This window comes from Alligator mississippiensis, chromosome 3, assembly GCF_030867095.1.
Source record: "Alligator mississippiensis isolate rAllMis1 chromosome 3, rAllMis1, whole genome shotgun sequence".
NCBI lineage: Eukaryota > Metazoa > Chordata > Crocodylia > Alligatoridae > Alligator > Alligator mississippiensis.
This window is the reverse complement of record NC_081826.1, coordinates 23,475,884-23,490,973: the sequence shown is the minus strand read 5'-3', so window position 1 is coordinate 23,490,973 and position 15,090 is coordinate 23,475,884. Positions and strand designations below refer to the sequence as shown.

The window sequence follows — 15,090 nt, the reverse complement described above, 5'->3', positions numbered from 1 at the left end:
TGCTCATGCAGTCCTATTTTACTGTTGCTATACATTGATTTTCGTTATAATCTATTTTAGATCACGAATAGATGTCAACCCTTCAAAAAAATCAACAAAAGCAGACAAGGCTCACTCAATTTAGGTTAGGAAACTGGAAAGTAAGTCCAGATGTGCAAAAGAGTTCAAATCGTTTGAACATAGGCTAATATTATTGCCAACTTTTCATACTTTTATAAGAGAGAGTTTGAGGAAATAGTCAGACAGACACCATAGAAATTAAATGTAGAATTCTGTGATACTTGGTCTTAATCTACAGATTTTCATCAAGCAACATGACATATATTGTAAGTTAAATTTAATAGAGAATGATATCATTATAGCCTCACTATTCAAGTTTTGTATGTGGGGCCAAAATTGCAAAGAATATTGACCTACATTTTTAAAGTTTTTTGATCCCCAATTTGAAAGAGAGTTCTGTAAAAAGTTTATATTTATCTTGTGCTTTTCATTACAGGATCTCTAAAAGCCAAAAGATTTACCACTGATTAACCAGAGTAGTCAAGGCCAAATTCTGTATCTCACCGATTTTCCTGGTACAAAGATCAGAATCTGGAGAATTCAAATGAGCGTATCAAAAACAAACAGAGAGAGTTAGGAGCAGAAATAAAAGCAGAAGTTTTGACTCTCAACCCCTTGCTAGAACTGTAGGGAGGAGGCTGATTTTTCAGAAGTGTATAACGCTGCTGATTCTGTTGATTTCATTTGGATGTGTATGTGCTCAACATTTCAGAAGGTCTGATATTTGATTATATTTGCTCTACAACGTCCCGATCCAACTCCCCTGAAGTCCAGGAACATGGACTTCAAAGGGACCTATTGGGCCCAGCTTGAAAGACTGATGAGGAATGAAATCTGAAGAAGAGAACTGGGTGTTTCTCAGTAGCAGCCTATGCAAAGAGGTCCCTTATTATTTTTCCGATAAACGCTGCTTCTAAACTCTGTGACACTGGTTGGTGCGTCAAAGCAGCGTTTATTGTGGTCTCCAAGTACTGCTGTCCATCTTTTAGCCTTAATTGTGCTTACACAATTCTACTGGAAAATATCAAAACTCTGTCAGCAACCAGAACTGTCGCTGTCCACATTTCCTTTTGAAAATATACAACGCCTTACCACATCCTATAGGCTGTTCTAGCCCAGAACCAACTTTCCTTACTAACGCTTCACATTTTTTATCTAAACAACCCTTTCATTTCAAAACCTAATTTCATTTCTTTTTTTCTGCCATATATGGCCTATAGCATATAAGCTAATATCAAATACTCATACACGTTATGAGAATCAAGTCAAGGAAGTTATACCTGTATAAATCAAAACACCAAAATCTAAATAATTTGTGTTTTATTAAATAAATAAATAAAGCCAACAGACAGAGGCCCAGATTATCAGATGATGTGGAGCCAACATATACTTCCCTCAAAGTCTACATTAGTCAAGGATCTGACCTATGAATCTTCATGGAAGTCAAGAGTGATTCTATCAGTAGATGTATGCCAGCATAAAACTGGTACAAACCAAAGATCAAACATAAAAAATCCACAGTTATTGACAATTCTTTACCCCATGCTGAGAGTCTAACAATTTATAATGAGAAAAGAGAAAGCACAAGGTTTTCCCACACTGTGGAATTTCCCACTGTCGGAGGAGGAGAAACAATTAGACTAAACATTGTGGGTTTCTATCTGTGTACAACCTGCTGATAAAGTGGAAAGAAAAACATTCTCACATTTGGTATCTGGTTTTGGATTTCTCCAGTGGATAATTCTGACTCTCAGGGCTTGTTTGCCCCGTGGTGGGTAGAAAGTCCCAACTGGGACATACCCAACAACACCCTGTTCACCCACTTCCACAGACGTGCTCAACACCTGGAAGTGTGCCAGAGGGGCCACTTCAAGGCATCCTTCCTTGGCCACTCTAAAGATCATGTTCTCCAGCATGCTTTTGCACAGTGGATAGGAATGGCCTGGAGCAGCCCATCCTTACTGGTGTACTTACAAGTTTGGAGCACGGCTGTGGGAGCAGGCGGGCAGGACATGCTCAGAAGCATCCTGGGTGGGACACGCTCCTGCTACAAAGACAAACCCTCAGTCTCCATCTGGTAGACATGATCACCCTCACCTGTCTACTCTGAACCTCAGAGAGCACATTTCCTAACCCTTGCATCTTAGAATCCATAAGTAACTTGAAGGGGAGGCTTTGGTACAGGCACTCTAGATTGGCAACCTACATTCAAATCCACATAACCCCTGGACAGCCTTGGAAACCTCTTATAACATGGCAGGTAGAACAGCAACCAGCTCATCAAAAGCTTTTGTCACATAATATTCAACAAACCTCATGCACTTCTGTACAGCTTACACTGTGGTGAACCCAGGCCATGTCTTGACAACTAGGTTTTTTTTTAGATCCAGAAAGCCCTATTGTAGTGTGACAATATAGGCAAGCCATCCTATAAAATCCCCTCCTTCAAAAAGTGGCACTTGGAAGATTTGATGTTCAATCCATAGCAGGGCAGCTGGGTGACTGCCACATCTAGGTGTTTCAGGTGCTCCTCATACATCCAAATTAACAATATCATAATATCATAATATTTTAATAGTTAAAATTTTAATATCATAATATTTTTGAGGACATTTTAAAGAAGTTATGGTCACTAGGCAAAGTCCTCGTGAACTGTTGAAGTGATCTAAGAGCACTGCAAAAACGTAACAAACGTGAATTTGTAGAATCCAATGGATAAGCTAATAGTTTATTCATACTCCTCTAGAGCTGTCAGATTGTCAGCTTCCATGAATCAGGTAAATAGTGGAGACCAAGGAAGTGGATTCATTGACAGCCAGTACTTCTGTATGCAAAGGAAGTAGATTAACAAGTTCATGCAAAGTTCAGCTGAGTTTTTAGTAAGTTAAGAAACAACCATCATTTCCTATTTTTCTTCTTGAAGAGGGCAATGGTATTTACAAAGGGTCTGTAACTTCTGTAATCACAACTTTTTTCTACACCTCATCAAATTGCCTATTGAATTATACAAGTGGGTATGACAAATTAGGCTGTGGTCAGTGACAATCAGGTGCTAGATTTAAGTAGCACAACCCAAAATCAGCCAGATGTTTCAAAAAGTGACCATTTATTATTGATGTTTTGCAAGGCAATGGGACATTTGTGGCATCTGGTCTCTCAGCACCATCTACCACAGCTGTTCAGTCTAGCTGGGCAATGCATGCAGGGCAGCCTATAACCTGCAGTGTAATGCTGCAGGTAGATTAGTTAGCCCTGCTGAGAGGCAGAATTAATTAGCCTGGATGTAATGTCACTTGACACACCTACACCGCTTTTCATTTGGAAATCAGTATTAGAACCACTTTCATGTGGTGCTGAGAGGTACAACTAATTAATCTGGACATGTCAACATGCAGACAGCTGCCTCCCGACTCAGCTGCAATACAGGTGTGCTCCTGTGACACCAGCCAGCACTGCAGTCTCTCAAAAGACAGAGCAGAATGCTTTTGGTGTCAAACTGGGACCATTTTTTTCCAAATTCAACACAAAAGTCCTATTTCTGGGAGTTCTCTGGGATAAAGCCCAATGCAGGCATCTCCCAGAAAATGCAGGACAGCTGGTCACTTTAACTGGGCAAATCCTGGTTAGGCCCTAGATTGGACAACAGAAGCCTCATCCTTTCGATGGATTGAAAGACTGTCCTATCAGTCAACTGGCCATGGCGGCACTTTCTGTAGAGCAACTTCTCCCACCAGGCTCAGCAGGACTCAACTTTCTGGTGTTCCAGTGCATATTACATTTAGGACCAGTATACCATAAAGCCAATCTGGCCAACCTCAGTAAGTCATGGGCCCCCATGCACTGTGCCAGATTCATTAAAACATGGCAGCTGCATGTGGAAAGGCCTGTAGGGAGACTACAGCTGGGAGGATTCCTGCCAAAACTCCCCAAATCCTGTTTGTGGCACCATGTAGGAGGGCAGTGGCTGCTGTGGGAGAGAAATAGAAGGCAGGCTGGAGTCAGCAGGACAATACAAAGGTGATGTAGCAGCCATAGGAATTGGATACCACGTCTTCTGCGAGAAAGTAGACATGCAATTCCTGTTAGGGTTCCATTCCCACATTCATGGGATACTCTCGCTCAACACTACCATTCAGGCACCTATCAATAGCTATTTCACTCCAAAACTCACTCAGTTCACAAAGATGCAAGCCAGCTGTAAGAAGAGATGCAACCAGGATACGGAAACAATCAGAGATTAATTAAACTCCTATCAGTAATACAAAAGGCCATTTTATTCAGCGTTCCTTCTACTCTGGCACTATCCCCTTAAAGATTCCAATGTCTATTAGCATTCAGGCAACTTCTTAGGACTTTCTGGCCTTGCTCCCTGTCAGTTGCAATCAGAGGTGTTCTGATGACCCATAAATGTCATTGATTGCTCATGGCTTTTACTCCCCTGTCTTACAGAACTGCAAACAGGAAAGGTTGAGCAACTTGTACGTGTCCATTTCAATAGTCTGATTTTTTAAGTTAGTGATGTGCAGCAAGTAGATCAATTGGATGGAATCCTAGAAAGGTATCTAAAATAAAACCAGGTTTCTGCTGAAGGCAAGTACCCACACATGGGGTGGAGAGGGGACACCATTAGTTAAACATCTGGTCCCTCTGAACTTTAAAGACAATCTGAGAGTTGGGATAAAATTGAACCTGTCCCATAGCACCTTGTCCACCTCTGAACAATACCAGTTGTGGCCTGTAGGCCATAAGCTCTTTGGGGGAACGGCTCTCAGTGAAGTCACAGCTCCACAGATTTCAGCAGAGCTGGCATTTTATCCCTCCTCTTGTTTTTTTAGTACAGCAAAATGCACATGCAGGGTGTTGTACAAAGAAGAGCAGTAAAAATATGCTAGTTCCCATTCAAAATTCAGATTCAGAAGTAGGATCTAGGTCCACCTCTGATGTAAACCAAAGTATTATGAATGTACATACTGAAATAAATTGATCTGATGCTATTAAGGGGGATGGCCTAGGCACATAAAATTGAGATGAATTGACTTGCTCATTTAATTAAAAATCCTCCCTACCTGGTTGCAATTTAGTAAGAAGCCACAAGAGGACAGCACAAGCCAAGCCTTTATACTCCACTTCAAAAAATGCGAGTCCCAGGCAAGAGGTGAAGGAGGAAGCACTACATTTATCATCATGCAGCACTTCTTCAGTGTTATTATTAGGGTGTTTGAAGTTATACCTAACTGAAGAAAGGGTGCAATTGATTGAATGTTTGTATTTTCTTCGTTACAGGGGTGTAGGTTGTAGCCGTGTTGGTCTAAGGACATAGGCAGACAAGGTTCTTTGGGTGAATCTGATATCTTTTATTAGACCAACTTAAATAGTTGGAAAACAATTATTAAGCAAGTTTTTGGGTTCAAAAACCCTTCGTCAGGCTAAGGAAGTTTCAGCAGTTGGTGTGTGCTCTTTTCAATCCAGGAAGAGCACACACCAACTGCTGAAACTTCCTTAGCCTGACGAAGGGTTTTTGAACCTGAAAGCTTGCTTAATAATTGTTTTCCAACTATTTAAGTTGGTCTAATAAAAGATATCAGATTCACCCAAAGAACCATGTCTGCCTGTATTTTCTTCAGCCTTTACTTCCCACTAGTCCATCAGTTAATGGTTTGGAAGATGATTGGTATTCACTCTGCTCACAAAGGTAGGCCAGTATCATTATATATATTTTCCAGGTGGGAAAATTGAGGCACAGTTTAGTGAACTGACTTATCCCCAAGTCACAAAGTGAGCAGAGATAGCAATGGAAATGCCCTCCTCTAATCTGCAGCCATGCACTGGCCCCAGCTAAACCACTGACACCCTGATACCTGGCCAATAGCTACTCTGACACAAAAGGAACCATTGCAGCACTTAATTCTCACTGTAGCAAGTGGGACAGGAGGAAAGCAGATGCAGGAAGTAATCACAGTGGGTGCATCTATCCATGTCCCTACAGCGCCGTTGTTACTGTGCTGTGCCATCATTTAGTACTTCCTTAGGAGGTACCAAATGACGGCACAGTAATAGCTGGGGGCGCACAGTTATTTTTAGCTGCTACATCTCCATAGCAACACGCTATAGTGAGGGAGCACATCACTATGGCGACGTAGCTGCAGCGCCATGGTTTGTGCCCGCTGATGCTATGTTACCATAATGCATTGCTACAGTGACATTGCATCTCAAGTAGCCATGCCCAGCTTTGGATAGCAATTACCTGTTTTTTTCTGGGGCAATGTCTCCAAGGTCGACAGTATTGTCCAGTGATGGTACAAAACATCCTTTTTGCTCAGAGACTCCCTGACAACTCTCTCCTGACTTTTTTTTTTGTTGGTTCTTTTTTAATGGGAAGCAGACAGCTTGATTTGGATTTATAAAGGGCTCGCCTCCCAGAAACATATCTGTACTCACCTTTACAGAATCACTGAGGAGAACTTCAAGATAAAGGTTGAGAGTCCCATTATTTGCTAATTACAGGCCCTTTCATTTCACTGTTTGTTTTGTGATAGATGGTTTAAAGAATGCAATAAGTGTTGTTTGTGAACGAACATAATCCTTACTCACCTGCCAGTGCAGCACCCAGCCAACTGCTCTACAGACCCGCCCTTTGGAAGGAGTGAGCTTAACATCTAATTCAGGAAAATCTTTGGCTTAAACTGTGGATAAATACCACCCTAATTGGTTTGCTTGTTTATTCCCAGGACTTCCTGACCCCCTCCCCTCTCAGAAATACACACACACACATTTTCTCTCTAACTCCTGACCGATGCTCAACCTTTTCTCTTTCTCCTTTTAAGCTAACGAGCACCCCCTGGTCTGGCTACCAGGGTGAGTCAGTCATGGCTCTGTCCTTCCATACAGGTTCCTAAGGCTTGATGATCTGTCATAGTTTGTTTCAACATATCACCAGTTTTATTCACTGATTTCAAACCCTGTCTCCTATCAAGAATGAAGAAAGCACAGATTTAATTTCTCTTTGAGCAACATCAAGCCTAACTCAGAAACAAATTAGATAAGAGCTTTCAGTTTGTTTCATGTTTTCATTTAGACAAGATGAGCCCTCAAACCACTTGTATTATGGACCTTGGTACCAAGAACAAGTCAATTTTACCCTTCCTAAAACCTTGTTGACTGCTGAGGTGTTCCTTCTTTTGTTGCTCAAGGATGTTATAATCTGGCACAAGTCTGGGACTTGGCTTCAGTGTCTGCCTCTGCCATAGACTTCCTATGTGATGTTAGGCAGATTATTTAATCATCCTGTAATTAAATTTCCTAGCTGTGAAAGGCAACAGTATTTCCTTTCTGTCACCACTGGTCTGTCTCACTTGCTGAGGTGGTGGAAGAAGCGGAGCTAATCTTAGAGAGTGCCCTCCTGCCACTCAGCCTCTGCTCCCCACCGGCTTCCTGCTATCAGAGCAGAGGTACGTGGAGATCGTGGGCTGGAGAGCCAGAATCCTGGCTCCAGTGGTCTCCTGGCTACAGGAAGCAGTGCCCAAATTACCAAGAGGGCAGCACCCCTACGGTGCCAAAGGGGCAGGGCCCCAAGAGTGCCCCAAGTGCTGGGAGCCCCAGTACTCTGGCACTGCTGGAGCTACCACTCCTTGCACCCTGGGTGGGAGGAAGGAGGTGAAAGTGGCCAAGTTACTGGGAGAATGTGGTGGGGGAAGAGAGCTGCACTGTGGGACACTATGGAGGACCAACCACCTGCATGGACATAAAGTGGAACAAAAGGGTACAAAGTAATACCTGCTCCCTCCATGGAAGTGTACATCAGTACAGTAGGGTTTTTTTTTTAAATTTTACTACATTTTTAAAGCTTTTTGCAAAGTTCCAAATATTATGTCTGTCTGCACCCTGAGCTTTTCTTCCTCAGAAACAGATTTACATGTATTATCCTGAGTGAAATGGAGCATGATCCTTTATTTGAACTTTTTGAAGGGGATGAAGGAGAGAAAGGAGATCGAGGAGAAATGGGAAAACATGGAAAAGTAGGACCAAAAGGACCAAAGGGTATGTATGATTATTTTAACATTTTTGCTATATTAAAATTGAGGTCTAGAACAATACACCAATTACCAGTATTGGCAATAATTAGTATACATATCTTAGTACAACATCAATGCAAAATATCACAATATTTCTAGGCATTATTAATTTAAACCTAACACCATCCCCAAAAACTAGGTATGGATACTAGTGTTATGTGATATATTACGTGCATGTATGGGATTGGCTGAAAATAGTCATGCGACAAGTCAAATAAATGTTTATTGTTCATCTAAGTAATCTTCTCACCTAAGATGTGGACCACTGTTAGCTACTTGGGTCGTGTCTGCAAGCCTAAATCTATATCATATCCCAAAGTCAAGTATATCCTAAAGTGGAACCTATAGTTTACAGACTTACCTCTTTAGGCCAATCAATTATGACATTCATGGAAGGCCATGTCTTTTTTACAGATGAGTACAAGAAGGCATTCAAGGACTATGTGACTTGCCTCTATTCAGGAAGACATTGCTGTTACCTCCTGCAGATATTTAAATATCTGCAGAAAGAAATTTAGCAGAAGGAAAATAGCTAGATAATCCACTGCAATACTCAGTGGGAACCTTGTCTGAATATTAAAATTACAAAGTTAAAAAGTTAAGATCACGTTAAATCACTTGTAATGCTGAGACTGAAAAGGACAGAGGACACACTAGAAACCGACACAGGGACTTTCAAAGCTAAACATACAAGCTGCTACACTGTTAGTGAAAAAGGAAAAAATTCTGCACCCTGAGCACCCTGGGACTCGGGGACTGTAAAAGACCCATATACTCAATGGGTGGGGCTGAAAGGAGAACCTATAACACACACATTGGGCACGTCTACATGTGCTATTAGGGGACATCACTAAACTCTGGATCTTATTGCCCCTCAGTTTATTGCTCCCAGGAAGCATCCAGGCACACATCTGCATGTGTGCCCAGACCACAGCACACTGAGCTGGATTGCCGCAGCTCTAGCTGGAAGGGGGCCCCAGGAGGTCAGCCTGCCAGCCTGGGGCTGCTCTGCTGAGGCTCAATGTGCTGCAGAGGGGATGGCTGGGGCACAATGGTGCATCAGTGCAAAGCTAGATGGCAGGCAGCCCCAGCACTGAAGTACCCTTGTGTCCCAGCCAACCGGTCAGCATCTACACGTGCGCTGCTGCATACAAAAGTACTCCACAGCAGGGTAATACTTATATTAGTTGTGTGCACCCTAGTAGGGGTGCACATGTAGACACTGAGGTGTTTACTCTGCAGTTAGTCAACTGAATAGTAAACGCCTCGTAGATGCACCCACTCACATTTACTACCAGTTACAACCGAACTTGCGTATCTTAACAAAAGAACAGATCAATCAAGCAGTTAAACTGTGTCCCAAATACAAATAAAACCATCCATATTCTTTTCATTGCATTCTTCTTAGGAAACAAAGGAGTAATGGGAGATGTTGGTGATCAAGGAACGATTGGGAAAATCGGTCCGATTGGTGGAAAGGGTAAGTTCTCCCCATTCTTGTGTCAAAGCAGGTGTGTATCAAGGGCATATGTGTGATTTTAAGAGTTACAGCTATTGGGTGAAATTATTCACATTTAAATAATGCCTGTGATTTATGTTTTCCAAAAACAACTAGTGTAATTGGCTATTATGATATAATCTGAGATGTATGCTCTAGTACCTATTTGGAATACACTGGACTTATTTGGCTCGGACACTTCCCTAGCTGAGCTAAGCAAACTGCTCTGTTTTAGATTACATGACTAAAAACACATAGGGAGAAACCTGAGGCTCATTAAGGATAATAGCTAAACATTGGCTGCTTGAAGACCTTAAAAAAACAAAAACAAAAAACTGCTTAGCAAAAGAAGCAGCACATTACTTTGACCCCGCTCCACAGCATCTGTAGAGATCAGGTGCTTCAGCGGGGCTTTTTGGCACTTTTAGCTAAAACTGATTCAATCATCTACTAGATAAAATTACCAAAAAATGCCTTGCAAAGCACCTGATCTATACAGATGTTGGGCGAGCTGTATCCTACTAACATGCTGTCTCTTCTGGGCATGTGCTGGGCTCAGCATGGGAGTGTGCTGAATTTAAAGTAGTGCACCATTTTAGATTTTTTTTAATGCCTGCAAGCAGCTAGTATCAACTCCAGTAGAGCATCCCCCATTTTTGCCCATATGCTTTCAAAGCAAATGAACAAGAGTTACTATTTTGCCACTTATTTTTGATGCATAGATTCATAGATGTAGGGTCGGAAGGGACCTAAGTAGATCATCAAGTCCGACCCCCTGCCCTGGGCAGGAGAGAATACTGCGCTTATATGAACCCGGCTAGGTAACTGTCAAGCCTCCTCTTAAAGACCCCCAAGGTAAGAGCCAGCACCACTTCCCTTGGAAGTTGGTTCCAGATCCTAGCCGCCCTGACTGTGAAGTAGTGCCTTCTAATGTCCAGCCTGAACCTACTCTGAAACAACTGATGGCCATTATTCCTTGTTACTCCAGGAGGTGCTTGGTGGAACAGGGTCTCTCCCATTCCCTACTGGTCCCCCCGGTAAGTTTTTAGACAGCCACAAGGTCCCCTCTTAGCTCTTCTCTTGTGAAGTCTGAACAGGTTCAGGTCCCATTGCCTCTCCTCTTTGGATCTGCCCTGCTGTCTCCGGATCATGCAAAGTGGCCCTCCTCTGGACCCTCTCGCATCTCTCCTGAAGTGCAGCACCCAGAACTGGAAGCAGTACTCCAACTGTGGCCTGACCAATGTTGCATAGAGGGGGAGGATCACCTCCTTGGCCCTGCTCGTGATTTATCTGTGAATGCATGACAAGGTGCGGTTGGCCTTACTGACCACGTCCTCACATTGGTGGCCCATGTTCATTTTGGAATCGTTAATGACTCCAAGATCTCTTTCTGCCTCTGTGCTTTCGAGAAGGGAGTTCCCCAGCCTATAGGTATGCTGCTGGTTCTTACTGCCCAAGTACAGTACCCTGCACTTGTCAGTATTGAATCCCATCCTATTCTCATTCACAGAAAATGAGAATAGGTTACACCCCTGTAACCTGTCCAGGTCCAGCTATATCCTGTGCCTCCCTTCTAGCGTGCCCACCTCGCCCAAATCTTGGTGTCATCAGTAAATTTGAACAGGGTGCTTTCCACCCCCTCATCCAAGTCACTAATAAAGAGATTAAATGATGCAGGCCCGTGGACCGAGGCCTGGGGCACCCCACTGCCCACATCCCTCCATGTCGAATATGACCTCTCCACCACCACTCTCTGCATGTGGCCCCTCAGCCAATTTGTGACCCATCTGACTGTGTAGGCATCAATGACACAGTCGCCTAGCTTTTTAATGAGAATGGGGTGGGAAACAGTGTCAAAGGCCTCAGTAAAGTCCAGAGATTACATCCACTGCGACACCTGCATCCAGTGATTTTGTGCCCTGATCATAGAAGGCAATCAGGTTGGTCTGACAGGACCTGCCCCTACTGAACCTATGCTGGTTGCCCCTGAGCATTGTCCCCCCTGCTGGTCCTTCCCAGATGTGCTCCTGGATAATCTTCTCAAAGAGCTTCCCAGAATCGAAGTAAGACTAATGGGCCTTAAGACTAATAAATAAGACTAATGCCACAGAGGTGTAACTACCTTGATGCACAGGTCATGGATAAGCGTCTTGAAAAAGATTAGGGGTGCAGACAAAAGTTCAGGTCCCCACTGTAACTCAGAACACTTTTCAGGAAGCATTCTGAATTACAACAATCCCCTGGACCAAACAGAAGTTCGCTTCTGGTTCCAGGGGAAGGGAAATCTAGCTGCTGGCTGGGAGCGACCAGTTGGTTTTCCTTAGCAATGACCCCTCCTCCTTCCCAACCTGTCCCTGTTTCAGAACAGGAGGGTGAAAGGGACCAGAGAGAGCTTTTTCTAGGGAGTCCCCAGCCAGACCCTTTCCCCCCTCCCATTCTGAAAACAGTGACAGGCTGGCAGTCAGCACAGACAGAAGTTACAGAAGATGCTGTTTTGAAATATCTTCATCTGACCCCTCATGCAATGAGTGTTCAGATTTTCACCTGATCGGCCACTTTTGAAGCTGTCTGCAGCTGTGCACTTGTGTTTGGTCATGACTATAGGCTGCTTTCTGTGGCCAGATTGGGCGAAAATTGTCACGTCAGTCTGCACCCTAGATGTGGCAGTGATTTTGAAAGTAATGTTCTGAGGCCAAGTCATTAGATTGAGAGCCATTTGATTCCTTGCATATCAAGACAAGATTACAACAGCATGTACCCAGTCATTCTGAGGAGTTAATGGCTTAATAGCCTAAGAAAAGGCCTTCTGAAATAGCTTAGTAGAGGTCTACAGGAGAGAAAGTATTCATTTGGCCACAAAAGTGCAGGAATTATAAACACAAAATTGCAAATTATTGTATAAAAACATCAATCATTCACACACTTTTAAAACGAATGTTCTTTGGTTTAGGTTTACAGCCCACTTAACCATGAGAGAAAAAGAACAGCATTTATAAGTATTACAATACAATGGAAATTTGATACAGCATATGACTGACTGATACACTTTGAGGTTTAATTTTGACCCTGACTTGTAACATAAGTAAAGTACAATTAATGTGTACTCAGTACTGGGTTACTATGTATTAGCATTGTTTGTATTTGGTATAAGATGAAAAACTCCTTGAAAGATTTATTTAAATAATGTGAAAGAAAAATGGACTTTGCAACTAAAAAAAAAAAAGAACCCCAAAGAGTCAACTGGGGATTTCCGTACCGTATGGCGAATGACTGGTTAGACTAGAGTAAAGAAAGCCTATGCTTCTATGGCTGGGAATGGGAGAAGTGAAGTAGCCTTTTCAAGAACAGCCCTTGAAACAAATGGGAGTTGGCACTCCACTAGATAAGCGCCTATCTAGATTTTTAGAGTCCTAAAGAGGAGTAAAAATCTGACTTCAGGCCTCTAAGTGTGATGTGTGTTAAGAATTCTGATTTTTGCATTTATAACTTATGGTCTGAATAGATTTCTTTCCCATCTAACACTGTATATATTATTTAAGGCTTCCAGATATCCAGAAACAGGACAGGTATGAGGGGAGGCTACGGGACCTGAACCTGTTCAGCCTCCATAAGAGAAGGCTGAGAGGGGATCTGGTGGCCATCTATAAACTGTCCAAGGGGACCAGCAGGCAATGGGAGAGTCCCTGTTCCCCCGAGCACTACCAGAAGTAACAAGGAACAACGGCCATAAGCTGACAGACAGCAGATTCAGGCTGGATATCAGGAGTCACTACTTCACAGTCAGGGCAGCTAGGATCTGGAACCAACTTCCAAGGGAAGTGGTCCTCACTCCTACCCTGGGGGTGTTTAAGAGGAAGCTAGATAGATACCTTGCCAGGGTCATCTGACCCCAGCACTCTTTCCTGCCTGTGGCAGGGGGTCGGACTTGATGATCTGCTCAGGTCCCTTCCGACTCTGCTAACTATGAAATTATGAAACAAATGTCTTTCAACTCCTTAGGACTGAGTTTTGACTTACTATATAACTCTTGTAGAGCATACTGAATTATGATACTGAGAAGGAGTTTTTGGCAACCTAGGTTATAAATGGAAAAGGTCATTCTGCAACATGGCAAGCTGGCTCTGCTGGCAAAGTATCTCAATATTTACACCATATCTGCCAAAGCAGACAAATCTTTAATACAGTTCCCTATTCCATTAAGAAACAGAAAAGCAATAGCCAACTATCTTTAGGAGAGTGACTGTTGATTTGGAGGGAATCTCAACTTTTTAAGGGATTAGTTTGTGATACTTTTAAAAGGGCTGGCTTTGATGAGCATCCATCTTTGGGCAGTGTCCCCCTTCCCCCCCTTAATGATATATCAAATTAGGTTCCCAAGAATTGTAGCACCCAAACTCAATGGTCACTTTTGAAACCATGAGCAATGCCTATTAGTGCTTTTCCTCATAAAAAAAATCAATGGGATTACTCTGAATTTGTCTTGGCGTAACCAAGAGTGGTTTTGCCACCATATAATTTTAGCTTTTAGATACATTAATATTTCTTGGTGTCTGATTCAGGGCCGTCCATCTTCTCTTCAGCTTTTATGTTACTGTACAAGAATATTAAAATGCTTAAAAGAAATTTTCCAAAATGTTAGTCTCCATGTGAAATTAAATAACCAGTAAATGCCTTGCTTACATCTTGGGGAAAAAAAGAAAAAATATATGAAGGATAAAAAAGACGTCAAAATCATAGTGGCATAAGTGACTTTAGTTCAGAGATGAAACAAAGTTTTAATTAACAGGGGAGAGAAGAAAATTCTCAGGCAGTTTTCACATCCAAATAAGTACTGGCAAGTTTGAAAGAAAGCTATTCCCTCAAGTATTTACAGTACTCTATCCACTACAGAGGTACTTAATTTTTGGATCACTTTCAAAATAAGAGGAAAAAAAATCAAAAGAAAAAAGATAAAGAAAATAGCATGTTTCCATGGATTTTATCTGAAGTGAAGTAAATTTAATCTCAGCTAGAGCTATTATTTGCCAGATGCATGCATCATTTGATGCATCTGTGTAAACTCATTACTAAGTTCTGTCCTGTGTCTTAAAACAACATGGTGTAGTCAGATACATAGTCAAGTATGGGCTCAACCTTGCAAGGCAGTGACAGAATTCAAGTCCAGCTAATATGACTGAAGTCATCCAGCATCTCATGTTTATGCTGTATAAAGATCAGTGTGGGAGCATTTACACATGCATTAGTGCATCTTATTCACATTAAATTTAGTACCTCCAATGTTAGGTACTAACCAATTAGGCTGCACTAATGCCCAGTAGTGCAGTTGCTTGATTTTTTAGTGCTACCCAATGTTCAGTAGATTATTTTACTGCACATTAGCATAATGTTACGGTTTTTATGCGACGTTATAATGTGCAGTAAATAGTCTACTGTGCCTTAAAGCACATGTGTAGACATGCC

At 42.3% G+C, this 15,090-nt stretch overlaps 1 protein-coding gene across 1 annotated transcript in view; it reads left to right on the top strand.

Moving 5' to 3' along the window:
* The window catches only part of COLEC10 (collectin subfamily member 10), a 37,519-nt gene that overhangs the window by 4,723 nt on the left and 17,706 nt on the right, over positions 1-15,090 (top strand). Inside the window, exons 2-3 of the mRNA XM_006263348.4 lie at positions 8,026-8,097; positions 9,541-9,612. Of these exons, the coding sequence (XP_006263410.1) occupies positions 8,026-8,097; positions 9,541-9,612 (144 nt within the window). The remainder of the gene's footprint in view (positions 1-8,025; positions 8,098-9,540; positions 9,613-15,090) is intronic.